Below are 19,407 nucleotides of genomic sequence, written 5' to 3'. Positions count from 1 at the left end.
GACTGAGATAAAGAATAAAATGAAATATTAAAAACACGATGTATCTCGCTGCATTGCGCGAGTACGCTTCTAGTTATAATATATGTATCTATACTATATTATAAAGCATTTGATAAAAACTTTTAAAATTATTTTTTATGTATAAAGTACTGTTTATTGATGCATATTACTTAAAATTCAATATTATAAGTAAATTGTACGTAAGTACAACTTATTAAAGCTTCATTTTTGAATCTGTGTAACTAACTATAGATAAACATAATCAAATATATGATAAATATTTTATTTTAAATATAACATATATAAAGATGAATTAGGATAATTATTAAGTTCTAACGAAATATTTAATTATCATCTTTATAAAAATTGTATTGTCAAACAAAAAATAAGTTATTTCGTCATTAAATAGTTAATTTGATATTAATATTGATGTATTTTTCAAATATTTATAATATATTTATATTTATATTTTATTCAAAAATAAAAACATTGTCAATTTTCTCAAAACCACATAAAAACATATTCGTTATATAAACAGAAACAAAGAATAAAAATAAAACATAGAAATCGAGATATATCTCAGCATTGTATGAGTACCCTTCTAATATATATATTAAAAATATTATTATTTTATTCTTTTCTTAGAACAATTATCCAAAAATGGGGTCGTGAATGGACACTCTCGTGAAATTTTATATAATTATTTAACATATACACAATATATTGTGATATGGTTGGTTAAGTTGTAATTTTTTTAATTTTCAAAATCAATAAAATATTTTTTTAATTATTATAAAAGATTTGATAAAAACTCTTAAAAACTATTTTTAATCCATTAAGTATTATTTATTAATGTATATTACTTAAAATTTAAAATAATTAAATCAAGATGTATCTTGCTACATTGTGCAAATACCATATTAATATATCATTAATACGGTTCACAGATTGCACCCTTGAACAAAATTAATAAAGGTATTATCCAAATAGCTTGAATTTTGTGGGGTTTTTTATAATCGAAATACATATATATATATAGAGAGAGAGAGTTCGTTTCAAATGCAATTTATTACATTTGTACAACCAATGCAACCCAATAAATTGAGATATATATGAAAATAATGAGAGTTCATTTATTATGATTTGAATATTTAAGGAAGATAAATATGGTTCATTAATTTTGATCAATACTTTATATTATGAAACAATCAAAACTTTTATGAAATCACATATTAATCAAATGAAATAGACGACTGAGATTGGATTATATTGGTTGTACAAATGTCAAGGATTGTATAATAACCAACCTCTTTATATATATATATATATATAGGGTTGAGTTCACGTGAGACCAAATGTTTTTCGTGAGACCCGTAAGACCAATTTATGTTCATTGATCAAATTTATGAATTAATGATCTAATGGTTGCAAAGTTGCAAGGTGGCAATTTCGTAATTAGTGAGAAGTCTCGTGGTGTTTATAAATGTTCAGATCTGACGATTGTAAATCTAATCAAATGGTTGAGAATTGGTCTTACTGGTTTCACGAAAAACCATTGGTCTCACATGATCCCAAGTCTATATATATATATATATATATATATATAATATCAAAAGAATACAAAAAATGAAGACTCCAAGAAACATAAACATATTGACTAGCTTAATTTCGTTATTGGCGTGTGCTGATTGAAGCAAACCGCCCATGTGGAACCATTTGCGTCAACTTTGGAGGCCATTTTTCCATCCAATCAAAACATGTTTATTTTTATTTATGGTTTCATAAATTCAGAATTTCACGATTAATGAACAATGATTACTTGATGTTCGAAATCTTTTGAGATCCAAGTATGTGAACTCCAACACTTCAAAACTCTCACTTTCCCACCTAGTTGCAAACGGCCGCCGTCCTCACTGGTTATATCCACTCCCGCAGCCGGTATGTCGCCGGAATCCATCTCCGGTCAGTACCCTTTTTTTCTGCTTCTCATTTTCTTGATCATCATCGCTCCTTCGTCTTCCCAATCTGACCCACGACAGATTCTTCTCAAAATCAGCACTGATTTGGGTGATTCAAGCTTACCAGTGTTCAGCACATGGAATGAGAATAATCCGGTTTGTAACTTCACCGGAATCGTCTGTAACGGCCAGAATTCCGTCAAAGAAATCAATCTTTCGCAACAACAACTCGCCGGAACTATTGATTTTGATTCAATTTGTTCACTTGGATCACTCGAGAAAATCTCACTAGGATCAAATCTTTTGCATGGTACCATTAGTTCTCACTTATCAAAGTGCACCCACTTGCAGTATCTTGATCTCGGATATAATCTATTTTCCGGCGAGTTCCCGGAGATATCTTCTTTAACCCATCTACAGTTTCTAAACTTGAACCTCAGTGGTTTTTCCGGCCCATTTCCATGGCAATCGCTTCAAAGTCTTAACAATCTCACTTACTTGAGCTTAGGAGACAACCCATTTGAAATGAATCCGTTTCCTTTGGAAATTTTGAAGCTTGGCAAGTTACAAACTCTTTATCTAACAAACTCTACCATCCAAGGGACGATCCCAGAAGAGATCGGAAACCTCCGTTTGTTGCAAAGTCTTGAGCTTTCCGGTAATTATCTGGTCGGAACAATCCCGAAGGCGATCACGAAACTCACCAACCTTCAAGAGCTTGAGCTCTACGACAATGAACTCACGGGGACTTTTCCGGTTGGGTTTGGCAACTTGGTTATGCTTGCTAAACTCGATGTTTCGAATAACAGTCTTGAAGGCGATCTTTCCGAGTTAAGAAACTTGACTCGGTTGGAGTCGTTGCAGTTGTTTGAGAACAAATTTTCTGGGGAAATCCCTGTCGAGTTCGGAGAATTCAAGTTCTTAAAGCAATTTTCAATCTACGATAACAAGTTCACCGGAGAACTCCCTGCGAAAATTGGGTCGTGGGCTGATTTTGAATACATTGATGTATCAGAGAATTTCTTGACGGGTTCGATTCCACCAGATATGTGCAAAAATGGGAAGATGTTTGATATTTTGATGCTTCAGAACACGTTCACCGGTGGCTTGCCGGAGACTTATGCCAATTGTTCTTCGTTGAGCCGGTTAAGAGTGAACAATAATTCACTTTCCGGGAGAGTTCCAGATGGGATTTGGAGTTTGCCGAGCATGAAATTGATCGATCTTACAATGAATCAGTTCGAGGGTCAAGTGACACCTAATATTGGTGAAGCCAAATCATTACAACAGCTTTTTATAGCTAACAATCGTTTTTCCGGCGAGTTGCCGGAGGAGATATCTGAAGTTTCATCTCTAGTGGAAATGGAGTTGATGTCGAATCAGTTCACCGGTCAAATTCCGGCAAGAATTGGCGACCTGAAGAAGTTGAACAGTCTTCATTTAGAAGGTAATTTCTTTTCTGGAGCTATTCCAGAGTCTCTTGGTTCATGTGTTTCTCTCAGTGATCTAAACCTTGCCGGAAATTCTTTCTCCGGCCAAATTCCGGCAAGTCTTGGCTCTTTACCAAGCTTGAACTCCTTAAACTTATCCGGTAACAAACTTTCTGGTGTAATCCCGGCGAGTTTGTCGTCATTAAAGCTAAGCCTTATCGATTTTTCAAACAACATGTTGATCGGGCGGGTGCCGGAATCTTTATTGGCGGAGGCTTACAACAATAGCTTTGCCGGAAATCCCGGGTTATGTGCCGAAGGGAGAAGAGATCTCCGGCGGTGTTCGCCGATTTCTCATAAGTCCAGTGACTTGAACGTTGCAAAATATTGCTTCATAGCCGGTGCACTCGTGTTGGTGTTGTCATTAGCGTGCTTTCTCTTTGTAAAATCGAGGCGAAAAGATCGCAAAAATCTGACAGATCGAGGTTTTTCGTGGGACATGAAACAGTTTCATGTCATAAGCATCAACGAAGGGGAAATACTGCGATCCCTCAAACAAGAGAATTTGATCGGTCAAGGGGGTTCCGGGAACGTCTACAAAGTCGAATTGGGGTGCGGGAAGAAATTGGCCGTGAAACATATGTGGAAGTCTGGTATCGACTCCGGTGATCGTAAGAGTTATCCGAGTGGTGAGACGATATTACCGAAACGAAAAATCAGGTGGCCGGAATACGACGCGGAGGTGGCCACTTTGAGCTCGATTCGACATGTAAATGTCGTGAAGTTGTATTGTAGCATCACGAGTGAGGACTCGAATCTACTTGTTTACGAGTATATGCCTAATGGTAGTTTATGGGATCGACTACATACGTATCAGAAGGTTGAAATGAACTGGGATGTTAGGTATGAGATTGCAATAGGGGCCGCAAAGGGATTGGAGTACCTACATCACGGGTGCGATCGACCCGTGATACATCGAGATGTGAAGTCGAGCAATATTTTGTTAGATGAGGAAATGAAGCCGAAAATAGCTGATTTCGGACTTGCGAAGATTGTGCAAACGAATAAGGTCATGGATTCGACGCACATCATAGCAGGAACACATGGTTACATCGCTCCTGGTAAGTCCCTCATTTTTATTTCCAGATGATTTTTTTATGATAATAAAAGTTATAACGTTTATTTTTTACTTTCAGAATATGGATATACGTTCAAGGTGACCGAGAAAAGTGATATCTACAGCTTTGGAGTTGTTCTGATGGAGTTGGTAACAGGGAAAAAACCTGTTCAACCAGAGTTTGGCGAGAACAAGGACATAGTATGTTGGGTTCACGATAAAATGAGGAGGAATGACGACGCGATCACTCTGTTGGACCCGACCATTCCAGGCGATAGCTGGAAAGAAGATGCAATCGAGATGCTGATGATTGCAATACGTTGCACGATGAAGATACCTGCATCGAGACCGTCGATGAGGATGGTTGTGCAAATGTTGGAACGAATTGAGCCTCGTTCACCTGTCGATATCGTGATTGATAATGATATCCATATCGAGAAAGACTAAATTTTTATACATCCACAAGCAATAGCATATGTAAATGAAACGATCTGTAAGTTTGTAGACAAAAGGGTTGAGTTCTGCCATTAGGACGGGATGCACCGAGTTATACCAGATCAATCCTCGTATCAAGTACGATTCATGGATGAGTTTGAGATTAAAAGTGATCAAGGGTCCAGATCTCTTATTACACGATGAAATATTGTTACAAGTGTTCACATTTAATATTTAATTGATAGTCAGATAAATAAAAAAAATTATATATCAAGTCAATCCTTATGTTTTTCTTAATTAACGAACGTATCATTTAATAAATGTAACACATTCTTACTTGTATTGTGTTGTGTTATATATATGTATGTATATATATGTATGTATATATATCTAGATTTGGGATCATGTGAGACCAATAGTTTTTCGTGAGACCCGTAAGACCAATTCTCAACCATTGGATTAGATTTACAATCGTCAGATCTAAACATTCATAAATGCCACAAGACTTCTCAATAATTACAAAATTGCCACTTTGCAATTTTAGACAATTAGATCATTAGATTATAAAGCTGATCAATGAACATAAATTTGTCTTACGGGTCTCACGAAAAACCCGTCTCACGTGAACTCAACCCTATATATCTATGTATATATATATATATATATATATATGTATATATGTATATATGTATATATATATATATATATATTTATATATATATATATGTTTGTATATATATATGGAGTTGGGTTCACGTGAGACCAAAGGTTTTTCGTGAGACCCGTAAGACCAATTTATGTTCATTGATCAACTTTATAAGCTAATGATCTAATGATCTAAAGTTGCACGGTGACAATTTTATGATTATTGAAAGTCTCGTGACGTTTATGAATGTTCAGATTGTAGATTTAATCCAAGGGTTGAGAATTGATCTTACGGGTCTCACGAAAAACCTTTGATTTCACATGATTCCAAGTTTCTCTCTTTCTATATATATATATATATATATATATATGAACCTTAAAGCAAGAGTGATATAATCTTCTTTAGTGTATAAGCTCTAAACTCTTATGGAATTGGTTATGAGATTAAATGAGCTAAAGAAGATTTGGTCTTTTGTGTTGAAGTTTAAATCATAATTCTTATATTTGTGAACAGTGATTCATATGATTTTCTGGAATGTTTGGGAAAATTCGTGTAGCTTTCCGGAATGTTTGCACATAAACACTATTTTGTTGACTTTCGGTGCTTCTTAACCGTCAGAAAAGTCGCCAGGGTCGGTTACTAATTTAATAAATATTTATTGGTAAACTAAATAAGTATCCATGCGATACACTGGAATATAAAAATTTATTATAAAATCGAGATCCAAAATTAATATTTTGAACATGTTTATGTTAATTTAAAATTCTGGTAAAAAACCCTGAAAAATGTATCGATACGAATGTCAAACTGAATATAATAAGATTCTCGATTCTTATGATTCGTATTTGGTGTGGGCTGAGGCATGTGTAACACTAGTGTTTGGATAGACATCCTTTATGGATGAACGAAACTTATTTTCGTATGCTTAATGTCCATCATCTTTTAAAAATTTAATGATATGTGTTTAACCTTGGGAGTTGTTAGGGTCGATTAGATAGCAAAATCGGAGATTTTTTGACTTTCAAGGAGGTTCTCGTGGCTCGCCATGCGACCTAAGTCGCATCGCAGCTGAAGCCGCATGAGAGAAACAATGACTTAGATGACCCTCGTCGCATGTGGGGGTCGCATATGAGGTTGTTGTACATGGCAAATGAGTTCAAACATTTTTCATCTTTAATATAAAACAGTAAAACTGAAGAGATATTATTTAAATCACAATTTCCAAAATGAAATGTATTTAGTACATATGCAACACCTTTCCAAAAACATACCATTTTTGTAATGGAAACCCATTAATCAAAACATCCATTTAACATGAAAACAAAACCCAATACTCACACAAAATGCGAAAAAAGGCTTAATATTCAATTACTGAAAACATGGATACAACTCAATCATCTAAAACATCAAACATTAATAAGTTCCAGTACACAAAAACCATAAATCATGGAAAACACTTCATACTCAAAATGTCACTAAAAACATGGATAAAACACAATACCCAAAACAACACCCTTATGTGACAGGGGACCTATTTCCATCGATCGTGGTGAAGCACAAAGTAAGTCATTTATCAACGTTACTGAGCTTTTCTCAAGGTTATTGGGCTCTATATACGAATCTATCGAGTGCCATCGCAAAGACCTAAGCTTCATACATGACTTCAATGAGTACCACTGCTAACCCCAACGGTAACAAAGATTCCTACTCATCCTCTAGATGAGTTTCACCACAAGAGTCACTGTTCTCTGTATATGACTCTAACAAGGACCACCACAAGATCTAGCCTCGTATAAGACTCAATAGAGTACCACCACATGCTACTAGCTACATATACAACCCAATAGGGTACCAACGCAATACCAAATGCATCAAAATCTCATAGATCCCGGAGTCTGACTCTACATGAGTCTATCTCTGCAATGTCCTAGAGTCCAACCCCATACGGGTCCTTCTCCACAATACTGACATGACCACCATGCTTACTCGAGCACTGGTCTTAGAGTGATAACATCAAAACTCCCCATTCATCACATGACTGACTCACATGCATAATGTATATTTTTATGTTAAGAGCAATTTGGAAATATAAGTAGTATGATTTCATTTGGAAAAGATTTTTTTAGTTAATACACTTTTCGAGCATGTGTTTACATAAACATGAGTTAAATGAATTTTATTAGTTATGTTGATTTTTGTTTGAGTAGTCAATAAATAAATTAGGAAATTTATAATTTTGGTAATTTTGAATTAAAATTTTAATGCAAGGACATTTTAGGTATTTTAAAACTCTCCTCTCTCCTCTCTTCTCTCTCCGTCCCCCGTTCTCCGGCCACCATCCTCTAGTCACCGTTCTCCGGTGATACCACAATGGTATCACAATGCATCATATATGCGCTTGGGTATCAGACTGAGGTTGTTTGTGGTCGATCAGAAATATAACACAATGATATCACAATGTATCTTATATATGCTTGGGTATCACACTGTGTCTTTTGTTTAACATAGTCAATATTTTTAAGTATCACAGTGGTATCACCGGAGGACGGTGGCCGGAGGACGGAGAAAGAAGAGAGGAGAGAGGAGAAAGGAGAGAAAAATACTTAAAATGTCCTTGCATTAAAATTTTAATTCAAAATTACCAAAGTTATAAATTTTCTAATTTATCTATTGATTTGTGGTTGAGATAGGATCTCACGGTTACCACGAACTAATCAGTTTTTCCTCGAATGAGCCCCTATATATATTGTGTGTGTATATATATATATATATATACACATTAATTACAAATTTATTTTATCATTTCATATATATATATATGTATGTAATTACATGTAATTATATATATATATATATATATGTGTGTGTGTGTGTGTGTGTATATATATATATATATATATATATNTGTGTGTGTGTATATATATATATATATCTATATATTCAAATATATTACAATCTAATTACATGACTCTTAACACACAAACACACACACACACACACATATATATATATATACACACACACACAAATATATAACGTTTATTTATGCATATAAATTTATCAGTTGTATAAAATGTTTGAACTCACTAGGCTTGTTAGCCTAAACTTGTTCTTAATGTTGCTTATCTTGGTGGGGTTTCTAGAGATAGTTGGTTCCATGCTAGCTTGAGCCACATAGACTCAATAGCATTTTTGGGACGCCTTACTTGGTGATAGCAACCTTTCGGGAGTTAGTGACACCCGGTCAATAATTTTTTCTTGTACGAATTAGAATAGGAGGTTGTTAACCTTAACTCCGTTGTTTTTCCCTTGTAATAATCGACATCAACTATTCTTTTGTTGGGTAAAGCTTGTAGTGAAATTCTTATTTCAGAGTTTCTGCAAGTTGCTAATTTTTTAATTTTAGGAATGTTACAACACGTCGTGGGCCTCGTGGCATGCATTTTTTTTACAGGATGTAACTGTTTTATTTTATTCTTAGTTCTTTTAGTTTTTAAATTTTGTATTTTATACTTATTTACCTAATTACTTCACTCACAAAGTCATGGATATGCACAAATATCACTTATGCACATATAAAACCAAGTTATAACCACAAGGGTGGTGTCTGATTGGTTTGAGTTTAGCTCTAAAGGTCAAAAGTAGCTGAAGGTCACAGGTTCAAATCCAAGGAGGAATAAAAATCTCCTTGTTACGATGGAGGTTCAAATGCGGTGACTCCTGGCTATCTGCAAAGAAAATGGTCGCCCTGGAATTAGTCGGCTCGCAATTGAATATCCAGGTTAATAGAAAAAAACCAAGTTATGAATCTCTTTCAATTTCTATTTTCAATTTTTGATTACAAACTATTTATATTATATGAATATATATGATCTTTTTTCTTCATGTGAATTGCATTATTTATTAACATTATGTCATCAATATAATTTTTTTTATATATAAGACAAATTTGTCATCTTAAGCATCGGCATACCCATGATTTTTATTGAATGAATGCACCTGAAAGTAGGGGTGTTCATAGATTGAGTTGATCAGGTTGAAGACATTTGAACAACCTAACCTGATACTTGCGGTTTGAAAAAATCTTAACCCAACTCAACCCAAACCATAAGAGTTGGTCGGATTGATACTTTGGTACATTAAAATATTATTCTGACCTTAAATATGTTAATTCTCTAATTATAATTTATTTTTCATCATCAACCATTTGATAAAACTTATCCATACTTTTTACATATATCATAGTCAGTTAATTTTCTCAATTTTACATACGAAGTTACTGAACATATATACGAATGAGTTATATGAAGATGTGAATAGATTGAAAATATGTGTATATGAAGAGCGTACGTGATAATATAATTGTCTAATGTATATATTAATAGAATTTCAACAATCATATTAAATTCAAGAAATAAAAAGATATCCGGTTCATCAAGTTGGGTTAAAACCCTATTATACCAACATAAATAGAATAAAACAAAATACTAAAATCAAGATATATGTGATTACATTTTGCAATAAACCTATTTAATAGAATACAAATTAAGACAATAAGAAGGATGTCTATAAAAGTAGTTACCACTTTGTGATGATGGAATCACTGGATTTACAAGAAAAAAGAGGAGCTTCATTTCATTGGAATCCAATCAGCAATCATCATCATCCATGCCAATTGCCAAATGAAACCTAAATAAACGGCCATTTTTACACTGTATTTTAACCATCCTTATCAATTTCTCAAATGAGTTTAGGGTTTACTCTTCTCCTTCACTCCACTGCTTCCATCACCTCTCATCAATCCCATAATCTCTTCTTTACATTTCCCCACAACAACACTATCTCTCTCGCAGGTCTCTCTCTCTCTCTCTCTCTCTCTCTCTAAAGATTCCATCTTTAAAAAGACTTCATCAACTGTCTTTTTCTTGTATGAATTTCTTGTACCAAACCCATGTGGGTTCTTCTTAATTTGTTTGGTAATCATTGATCTGGCCGAGTTTCGTGATTCGATTATTTCAAGATCGAACCCTTCTTGATGATCAAAGAAAGTTTGTTGGGTTTTCTGCAGGACGAAGGAATTTAGTGTTTAGGGCTCGGACTTGTTCTGAATCAATACAGCTGAAACCAAAATCAATGGATTTAAAGGAAGAGCTGAACAAGAATCTTTATGAACCTCTAGAGCCATATACTACTGGGTTCTTGAAAGTTTCTGATCTGCACAAAATCTACTGGGAGCAATCTGGAAATCCTTCTGGCCATGTTAGTCATCATCACTCTGTTTTCTATATTATAATTTAGTGATTTCACTTTTCAAGATTTTGTTCATGTTTAGTTTTCTGCATTATGTATGCCAATCTTGGATTGGATGGTCCTTGGAGTATGTTTCAATCCAATTGATGTTCATTTCATTATAGGAGATTAATCCGCTTGGAATCACACATGGGATACCTTTTTTTTTTTTTTTTTTATTAACCTGGATATCCAAACCGCTTTGCGAGCCGACTATTCCCAGGGCAACCGCCTGCTGCAAAGGTAGCCTGGTCCATGGCCACAAGGGGATTTTTGTTCCTCCTATGGAGCCAGCTCAAACCAATCAGGCACCACCCTTGTGGTTCACATGGGATACTTTTTTCGTCATCAAAAGGGAAATTGTGAATTTGGGAAGTTTCTGGTGTCCTGTATGCAAGGGGATGATACTAATTTCGATATTTTCTTAAAAGATGTGAAATACAAAATATTCTATGATCACACACATGCCCAGAAGTGAGGAACACATGGATTTACTAGAAAACTGTATTGGGAGTCTTTAAAGTGCATTATGCAAACCTTGAGGGCCAGCTCAACGGGTAAATAAAGGCTAGGTCTTGGATAGGAGCTGGTTTGAGTCTCCTAGCCTCCTAGGGCCACCAGGTTATCTTCAGGGTCCCCTGGGATCAGTTAAGGTGTGAGAAAGCTGGCCTGGACACCCACGGTCATTACTCATCAAAAAAAGTCCATTATGCACTGTAAAGTGTACAAGCCTAGTAGTAGCATAGATGACATATCATGAAACCTAATGATACAAAATGCGTCGCACATACAATAAGCTAGCCCCCCATAAGGCCACAAGCCTATCCCACTTTACAATCCTCACAGGCAGAATAGAAAGTGAGATCTGCTGTCCTTGGGAAAAATGGTAGGGGCCAGTATTTGATTCCAACTAGTACAACATAGAGAGAAAGTATATCAAACAATAATTACAAAACGTTTGTGCAAGGACCTATTTGGGGATTTACCTGCACTTTTAGGTGGTCCGGTGGTCCCCATATCCGAATTGTGTATATAAAACATCAATGGGTGATTGCGAACCATATTTTGTGCATAGATTGTCGATAGCTTCCAACCTCCAAATATATCTCAAGAATCTTCTGTGGTTTTTGTATGAATTGACACTGTAAACTCAATGTATTGGATGATGAGCATGCTACACTTGTCATATGTTTGATATGATAAGCTTAGATGAGAAAGCGACTTCAATGTAGTTGTTTTTAGCTTTTAGCAAGACTGACTTTTTAGTTCTTACTTATTTAAACTATGTGAACAGTATCAACTTTTAGTTTCTAAGGGAGAAAATATGTTAAAATCTTTGACATTCAAGTTTATCCCATACTTATAGTATGGTATGGACTTTGGCACCAAGCGGGGGTCTTCATGAAAACAGTCGCTCTACTCTTTAGGGGTAGAAGTCAGGTCTGCTAACATCGCACTCTCAGACCCTATTTTTAGGTGGGGTTTACTGGGTCAGTTTGGTTTGGTTTGGTTTGGTTTATGGACTTCGCCTTCAACATTCCTGGAGGCCTTTCCAGAGCTTGTCACACCACATGGGTTGTGGATTCCTTGCCGTTATTGCTCTTGGGGAAGCTTTGTCTTAGGGGATATGACATCCATGTTGGGCTCTCCGTGTGATTCAAATGCCATTTTCAAAGTTTTGGGGATTCGTTTTCGTTGTTGCAATCTTGCAGTATATTTTGTTTCATGCAGCTTATTTATGATCCTTTCATATCTTTCAGCCGGTTGTATTTCTCCATGGTGGGCCGGGAGGTGGAACTTCACCAAGTAATAGAAGATTTTTCGATCCTGAATTCTATCGCATTATTCTCTTTGATCAGGTTCATTATCAAACCTCTGCTAAATAGTAAGTGCCTGCTGAAGTACCAAACGGTTTTGAAGTTATTTCACCACGTTGTTATTCTTCCAGAGAGGAGCTGGTAAGAGTATGCCCCATGCTTCGTTGGAGGAGAACACAACGTGGGACCTCATTAAAGATATCGAAAAATTAAGAGAACACCTCGAAATTCCAGAATGGCAGGTTTGTTTTTCATCTATGTCGGATAGTTTGGTGAATGTGGATCGCACTTGTCTCTCATCTTCGAGTTTTTAGGTGTTTGGTGGCTCGTGGGGAAGCACTCTTGCACTCGCGTACAGCCAGTCGCATCCTGATAAGGTACCCTTTTTGGTTTAATGTGTCCCTGATTTATCCAAGTATCTTCTCGTCACATAATTTTATGAAATTATTCGACAATTAGTCAAATGCATATATGCCCCCCTATGTGACAATTATTCGATCACGTTAGTCAAACGCCTTATTTTGACTTTGTTTATTTTCTCGTTTATCATTCTAAGGTCACTGGGATTGTCCTTAGAGGGATCTTCTTATTGAGGCAGAAAGAGATCGACTGGTTTTATGAAGGCGGTGCTGCAGCAATATACCCTGATGGTCTGCTTCTCTTACCCTCTTTGCCATTCTCGTTTCTTATCAGTCGCTGATCGCTTTTATAATTTATAACAGCGTGGGAGCCATTTAGAGATCTTATACCAGAAAATGAAAGAGAGTGCTTTGTGAAGGCCTACCACAAGAGATTGAATTCTGATAACTTGGAAACACAAGTAAGATCTGTTTCCTTTTTATAGCAACGGTTATGCGCACTAGAATTGAAGTCATTGTTTCTTTTAGTTTTTATTGTTGTGAAGCATTAATGTCATATCCACTTTTTTCGTGAATGTCGTTCTCAGTATGCCGCTGCTAGGGCATGGACCAAATGGGAAATGATGACTGCTCATCTACTACCAAATGAAGAGACTATTAAGAGAGGGGACAATGATGCTTTCTCGCTGGTATTTTACTTTCTTGACTCTTCTATCTCTCTCTCTCTCTCTCTCTCTCTATATATATATATATGTATCTATCTATATTTTTTGATGTGTTGAAGTTTGTGAACTAAAATAGTATCGAACCAAGGTTCCATTGTCTTTTTGGCAACATACTTCATAGTTCGTTTTGGAAACCACTTGTTTGTGGTACTTTTAATGCCTCAACCCATGGCAATTATCTGATTATCACAACTTCAAACAGTAGAAGCACATCCAAACATTATCTCCATCATTTAATATCATATGATTACTTTCTAAATGCATAATCTGAATACCCCGAAACCACAACAAGAAGTTATATTGTATGATTACATGTGATTTTCAAACCACGATAGTTAAGCACAAATTATATGTTCTTTCTGCAAATAATATTTTGTTGTTCTGCAATATTGCTATGGAGTAAATGGTTGTAATAACATGCAGGCTTTTGCAAGGATCGAGAACCATTACTTTGTAAATAGGGGATTCTTTTCAACAGATACATATCTCTTGGATAACATTGAGAAGATCAAGCATATCAATGCTGTAATTGTACAGGTACGTGCCACAATGGTCATTTAAATCATTTTCTGTAACAAATCTAAATATACCCTTAATCTAGACTACTAGAACTGCAGGTACAGATTAGTAAAGTGTTTGTATAAGTTTTCATTAGGTTGCGGAATATTTTTCAGGGAAGGTACGATTGTTGCTGCCCCATGATGTCGGCATGGGACCTGCATAAAGCTTGGCCAGAGGCAGATTTTAAGGTATGAAATACCATTTCAAGTATCGTGTGGGATTAGTGGTTGCAAAATTCATCACTAGAACATTTTTGCTGTTAAAACAGGTGGTAGCAGATGCAGGCCATTCGGCTAATGAACCTGGCATATCAGCAGAACTTGTAGCAGCAAATGAGAAGCTGAAGAACATCAGAAGGACCAAGTGACTTTAGAATCATAATTCATACACAAGGGTTATAGCATTTTGAGCTATTTGCTTCAGTTTTAAGAACAGATTGAAAACCACAAGAGCTCTGTTGCCATATTGAATCAATGGATGAGATCCTGTTATTGAAATCTATTTTGTGTTTCTAGACAATTTTTATGTTCATAGTTTATATCAACAAAACTGAGGAAGGGTGTATGAGTTCATTTGCGGTATATAAATATATACTTAAAAATATTTGAACAAATGCTTGTTCTACACAAAAGCTTGTTCTACACAAGAGCCAATCAGATATATAAGTGGCTACAAAATATTTTGTAGCATAATAATTGAACAAATGCCTACAAAAGTCTTTCAAATGCCATGGAGAAAATAGTGAGTGAAATTCAATGAATGATTGATGGATGAAATGAATCTTACATACAACAAAACCACCACCATGCCTTAAACAATTATCTTTGGGCAACTCCTTGGTCGACGTGAGCTGTGAAAGTTTGGTTCTTTAGCAATGGTCACAGGCCGCTTTGTCTGCGATGTGGATCTTGCAGCACAAGTTGCTCTAGTTTTGTTCTCCGCCACCATAACATCACTGTTCACTTTAGAAGATTTCTCCTTTATTACACCGAGTCGTTGTTGACCTACCTTCCTAGGTGAAGCAACCCTACATATACAATCCAGTGATAAAGGAGTTTGTGTGTTATTTCTCTTGTTGATTCGAGAAACCATACTGAGACTACTATTATATGCTTACCCTTGAGGCTGTTGCTGAAGAGAAGGTGATCGTGTCCTTAACCTGGTCATAGATCTGGGTCTTTGCTGTGTTGATTCAGCGTTTTTTCGTGCAGTAGTAGGGACTGGTTTTGATCCCATTTGCATCTTTAGGGCAGTTGTACTGGACTGTTTTTTGCAGTTCATGAAAGAGTGATTGGTGAATGTATTCAAGAAAACTATCCATTAGGGTAGAAAGAAAGATCATTTGTTTTTGAAGAACTCACCACTCCACCTGCTGCTGATTCTTTTCCACAATTATTACTAGTAGAATCAATGTGCTTTCTTTGTTCAATAGAAAACTTCTCGTTCTTCTGACAACACAAATGATAACATATAAACATATATCGCATAGGAGATTGTCGATTGGTGTTTAGAAAAGACAACTCACTGGAATCCGAAATGTCTTCTTTATCACACTTGTATCTCTTACAACCTCTTTCTCAGGAGCAGGAAAATGAAGCTTTCTCTCCAGTGTAGCTTCTTTAAGAATCCCTCTTTCCTAAAAAACCATTAACTTATCTTAAATGTTTACAGAAAAAAAACATTTATGAAGTAAAGGACAACATATACTGCAAAAACAATTGCTTACATCAGTTCTTAGCCTAAAAGGCTTGATGTTGGTAGGCTTCGGTTTTTTATATTTCACCACTGTAGGACCAGCACCGATAGAAGTAAGACCGCCTTTCAAATTCTTATCTAGTGTTTGAACAACCTACATACTTCCAAAGTTACAAGCTACTCGAAACTAAAAGGACAATGCAACTATTTTAACAAGGAAAATTTTCAAGAAAAGAAGAAAGTATCTAACCTTGTTCTTTTTATGTGTCTCCTTGCTAAGAATCTTATCACCCAGTGGCCGGTTGTTAAATACTCTGGAAGTGCATAAATTATGGGCATTATGATGTGCACAAAAGCCAGGAAGTAAAAGCACTACATGAATAACTAATTGTAAGATTGACCATCATACCTGTTATTATCTTCAGGATTCAAAGCATTTTCTTTACCATCATCATTCATTTGTCCACTCCCATGTCCTGCCAACGTTTCATTTGAATGATCTTCAGCACTTCCCATATTCTCTTTATCTTCTAAATTTGGCAAGTTCATTTTAGCTCCCAAATCATGTGAACTTGTAGTGTCAGAAGTTTCTTTCGGTTGCAGATCCTCTTCTTTCTTGGTACAATCAAAGGTAGAACCATCCCTCACTGTCACATCGACATCCATGTCACCATAATTGTTTTCAACCACTTTGTCAGTTGGGATCTTCTTGTGCTGAGTCTTTGTAGACTTGGAAGGTACCAGATCCTTGAACCTTTTATCACCCTTGCAAATCTTTAATTGCCTTATAGAGGAATCTTCAGTTTCTGGCTTGGGCTTGCTTTTGATACACTTTAATGTCTTCTTTTGACGTGCTATCTCAAGCCTCTTCATCCCTTCACAAATCTTTGTTAAAGGGGTTTGCAATTCAACAGATTTTTTAAGACTCATGGCCTTCTTCGGGGAGCGAAAAACTAGTGCCTTTGCTACTGTTCGATCCTTAGGCACATGATCATTGGTCGTCTTTGGATTTTGAACACTTCGAAAGGAGCTGGGATTGGGAAGACAGTTTTTGTTCCTTGGTGTTGTCATATACTTGGCAGCAACTTGCCTTGACTTCACCACTGGGGTAGAAGTAACTTTTGAAGTAGCTTTGATTTTGCTTTGTGGATCACCCATCTTGCAAGAAATCGAAGAAGAAACCACGGCTAACCTCGGCATCCTGGACTTGGAAGGTTTTGCAGGAGCTGAAAGTGGACATTTCATGCTAAAGAAAAAGAATACAAAGTGTTAGCATCTAATTCTCAGCCTTTTCTGTTAAGGAGGGAATTATGGTCTATAAGAACGCACCTGGAGTGTTCCCCATTCAGTGCTTTCCGAAGCTTAATGTTGGGACTTCTTGCTGCCAGGACCTATCAGCGATTTACATTTAAAAGGTCACATTTCGATTCGACCATATTGTTACTGCAACAGAAAGAGAAGCACTCACCCGGAGAACAAAGTTTCTAGAGATCTCTTCTGGGTTTATTTCCTCCTCGTGCTTTTGATCACAACCTGAACACAATTCGGATCATGTTAATTTGAAATCCCATCTTGTAGACCCGTAATCTAATTAGAGTTCCAATCTATAAATACGAATCTAATTAGAAACTTATTTTTTAAACCAAAGTAACAAATAAGCCATCGTTCATCCAGTGGGCTCAAGTTATAGAATCTCCCATCAACAAAATTACCAACCATCTAACTCAGACGAAATTCATGTCCTGAACTTCTTTAAGCCTCTTAAGATGAGTTGAAAAATTGTTCGTCAGATCCAAAGTTTTGATTAACTTTCAAGTTCACTAAGCATAGACTAATTGCCTATGAAGTTTTTACAACCCCATCACGAAAATAATCCAAATTAACGTAGCTGATCATAGTCGAGTAATATCCTAATTGAAAAAAACTCGAATTATGAATTTTAACATCAATCGAAGTATCTGAAGTAACTTAATTTCTTAACTGCAACTCTAATTTCCCCAAAATACTTGGAAGCATAGATTTTGAGATTTTAGCCTTTAATTTTATCAAACATCAGCTAAATTGTTAGAATGAGCGAATCAGGGGACCACATCAACTAAGAACCGATCAAAGAAAACCCTAAGTTAACTATTATTACTAACTTCTACCTCCAAAACATTCAGAATTCATAGATTAATTTACGAACACACATGACCTGAGGAATTCGATTGACATACCGACCCGGGAGCAGAACCAGTAGCGATCATCAGTGCGAAAGGTGTTGGGTTTAGTAAAATCAACGAATTTAGGCGCTTCAATCCTCTCATAGAACTCCTCATCGTCGTCATCCTCCTCCTCCTTGTTCACCTTTTCTTCAGCACTCGGTTCCGTTTCCTCAGCTTTGATGTTGCCGTCAATCATCTCCGGCACTGATTGAAGTCTTTGCTCCTCCATTTTTTTGCAACACGAAAGAGATCGAGAGAGAGAAAGAAATGTAGCCGTTGAATTTTTTCACACAGTTGCATTGATTTGAGTGTGAGATCTGTTGGATTTTTGAACTTGTTGGCTGTCTGTAACTAGCCGTTGTGAACCCTTGTATCTGCTGCGTCATTCTTCGGGGCCCGGTTTTCTTACTAAAACCCGACTCCGGTTCAGTACTGGAATAAGGCTTCTCAGCCCATTGGATCAGAATCAAATCCAGTCAAAAGCCCAAAAGTTCAATTTTCGAAATAGAGGACTTTTTGGTTGGTTTTCTATTAAGGAGCCGTTTACTAAAGACTTACTTGATAAGTGCCTACCAGATAAATTTTCTCATCAGATAAACATGAGAAAGACCAAGAATATCAAAAATGAAACCAAAAAGTATATAATTTTGTGAACAGTAACAAAATAATGTATTTTGTATATAATTTTTTTGTTAAAAAATATAGGGCAAAATGCATAAAATAGCAATCTACTTTCATAAATTTCTTTATTATAGCATTGTACTTTCAGTTTTTCTTATTACAACAATGTACTTTAAAATTATTTTTTATTAGGACATTGTACTTTGAAAAATTTACCCATTATAACATTGGGTAACCTTTTGATTTAAATTTACCCATTATACTAGGTTTCCATGCCACCTCATTGTCCACGTAGGCTGTTCACATGTACTATAGTGATATGACTTTCTTACTACATCATTGTACTTTCAAAATTATTTTATTATAGCATCTACTATTTCTTATTAAACAYTGTATTTTTAATTTTAATATTTAAATGTTTTACATGTTTTTTAATAAATGTATTAAATGAATTAAAAAACTTTTAAATTATTCATTAATATACCAATATCAATAAAACTAGTAGAACACAATTTATCTCGCTAATATTTTTTAAAAAATATGTGTTTTT

The 19,407-nt window shown here is 35.6% G+C and overlaps 3 protein-coding genes across 4 annotated transcripts; 2 read left to right on the top strand and 1 right to left on the bottom strand.

Moving 5' to 3' along the window:
- Nucleotides 1-1,940: 1,940 nt before the first annotated feature.
- On the top strand, nucleotides 1,941-5,219 carry LOC112516279 (receptor-like protein kinase HAIKU2). Its single transcript, XM_025123297.1, has 2 exons — nucleotides 1,941-4,509; nucleotides 4,585-5,219. Exons 1-2 carry the CDS (start codon nucleotides 1,941-1,943, stop codon nucleotides 4,950-4,952), a joined length of 2,937 nt encoding a protein of 978 aa, XP_024979065.1. The 3' UTR covers nucleotides 4,953-5,219.
- Nucleotides 5,220-10,203: 4,984 nt separating this feature from the next.
- LOC112516627 (proline iminopeptidase) lies at nucleotides 10,204-14,856 on the top strand. 2 transcript variants are annotated; one of them, XM_025123777.1, is made up of 11 exons: nucleotides 10,204-10,439; nucleotides 10,655-10,845; nucleotides 12,636-12,734; nucleotides 12,824-12,934; nucleotides 13,007-13,069; nucleotides 13,249-13,342; nucleotides 13,415-13,512; nucleotides 13,639-13,740; nucleotides 14,200-14,313; nucleotides 14,451-14,525; nucleotides 14,606-14,856. In XM_025123777.1, exons 1-11 carry the CDS (start codon nucleotides 10,331-10,333, stop codon nucleotides 14,702-14,704), a joined length of 1,155 nt encoding a protein of 384 aa, XP_024979545.1. In that variant the 5' UTR covers nucleotides 10,204-10,330; the 3' UTR covers nucleotides 14,705-14,856. The 2 variants fall into 2 exon arrangements, with proteins under 2 accessions (XP_024979545.1, XP_024979546.1); XM_025123778.1 differs by lacking the exon at nucleotides 10,204-10,439 and adding an exon at nucleotides 10,494-10,562.
- Nucleotides 14,857-14,964: 108 nt separating this feature from the next.
- On the bottom strand, nucleotides 14,965-18,473 carry LOC112516626. Its single transcript, XM_025123776.1, has 10 exons — nucleotides 18,249-18,473; nucleotides 17,501-17,565; nucleotides 17,362-17,423; nucleotides 16,442-17,278; nucleotides 16,283-16,346; nucleotides 16,064-16,186; nucleotides 15,863-15,973; nucleotides 15,699-15,785; nucleotides 15,455-15,600; nucleotides 14,965-15,364 (listed from the first exon to the last, which is right to left on the bottom strand). The coding sequence occupies exons 1-10, from the start codon at nucleotides 18,463-18,465 to the stop codon at nucleotides 15,148-15,150; spliced, it is 1,929 nt and encodes a 642-aa protein (XP_024979544.1). The 5' UTR covers nucleotides 18,466-18,473; the 3' UTR covers nucleotides 14,965-15,147.
- Nucleotides 18,474-19,407: the final 934 nt, after the last annotated feature.

Source organism: Cynara cardunculus, assembly GCF_001531365.2.
Source record: "Cynara cardunculus var. scolymus isolate 2C chromosome LG 8, CcrdV1, whole genome shotgun sequence".
Lineage (NCBI taxonomy): Eukaryota > Viridiplantae > Streptophyta > Magnoliopsida > Asterales > Asteraceae > Cynara > Cynara cardunculus.
This window is presented reverse-complemented; position numbering and strand designations above follow the sequence as displayed.

Coding starts and splice junctions, on each gene's coding strand:
- LOC112516279 (XM_025123297.1), top strand. CDS start 1,941: ATGTCGCCGGAATCCATCTCCGGTCAGTACCCTTTTTTTCTGCTTCTC. Junction 4,510..4,584: donor ACATGGTTACATCGCTCCTG/GTAAGTCCCTCA, acceptor TTTTACTTTCAG/AATATGGATATACGTTCAAG.
- LOC112516627 (XM_025123777.1), top strand. CDS start 10,331: ATGAGTTTAGGGTTTACTCTTCTCCTTCACTCCACTGCTTCCATCACC. Junction 14,314..14,450: donor TCAATGCTGTAATTGTACAG/GTACGTGCCACA, acceptor AATATTTTTCAG/GGAAGGTACGATTGTTGCTG. Junction 14,526..14,605: donor GGCCAGAGGCAGATTTTAAG/GTATGAAATACC, acceptor CTGTTAAAACAG/GTGGTAGCAGATGCAGGCCA.
- LOC112516626 (XM_025123776.1), bottom strand. CDS start 18,465: ATGGAGGAGCAAAGACTTCAATCAGTGCCGGAGATGATTGACGGCAAC. Junction 15,974..16,063: donor CTTTTAGGCTAAGAACTGAT/GTAAGCAATTGT, acceptor ATGGTTTTTTAG/GAAAGAGGGATTCTTAAAGA. Junction 15,601..15,698: donor AATCAGCAGCAGGTGGAGTG/GTGAGTTCTTCA, acceptor TGCAAAAAACAG/TCCAGTACAACTGCCCTAAA.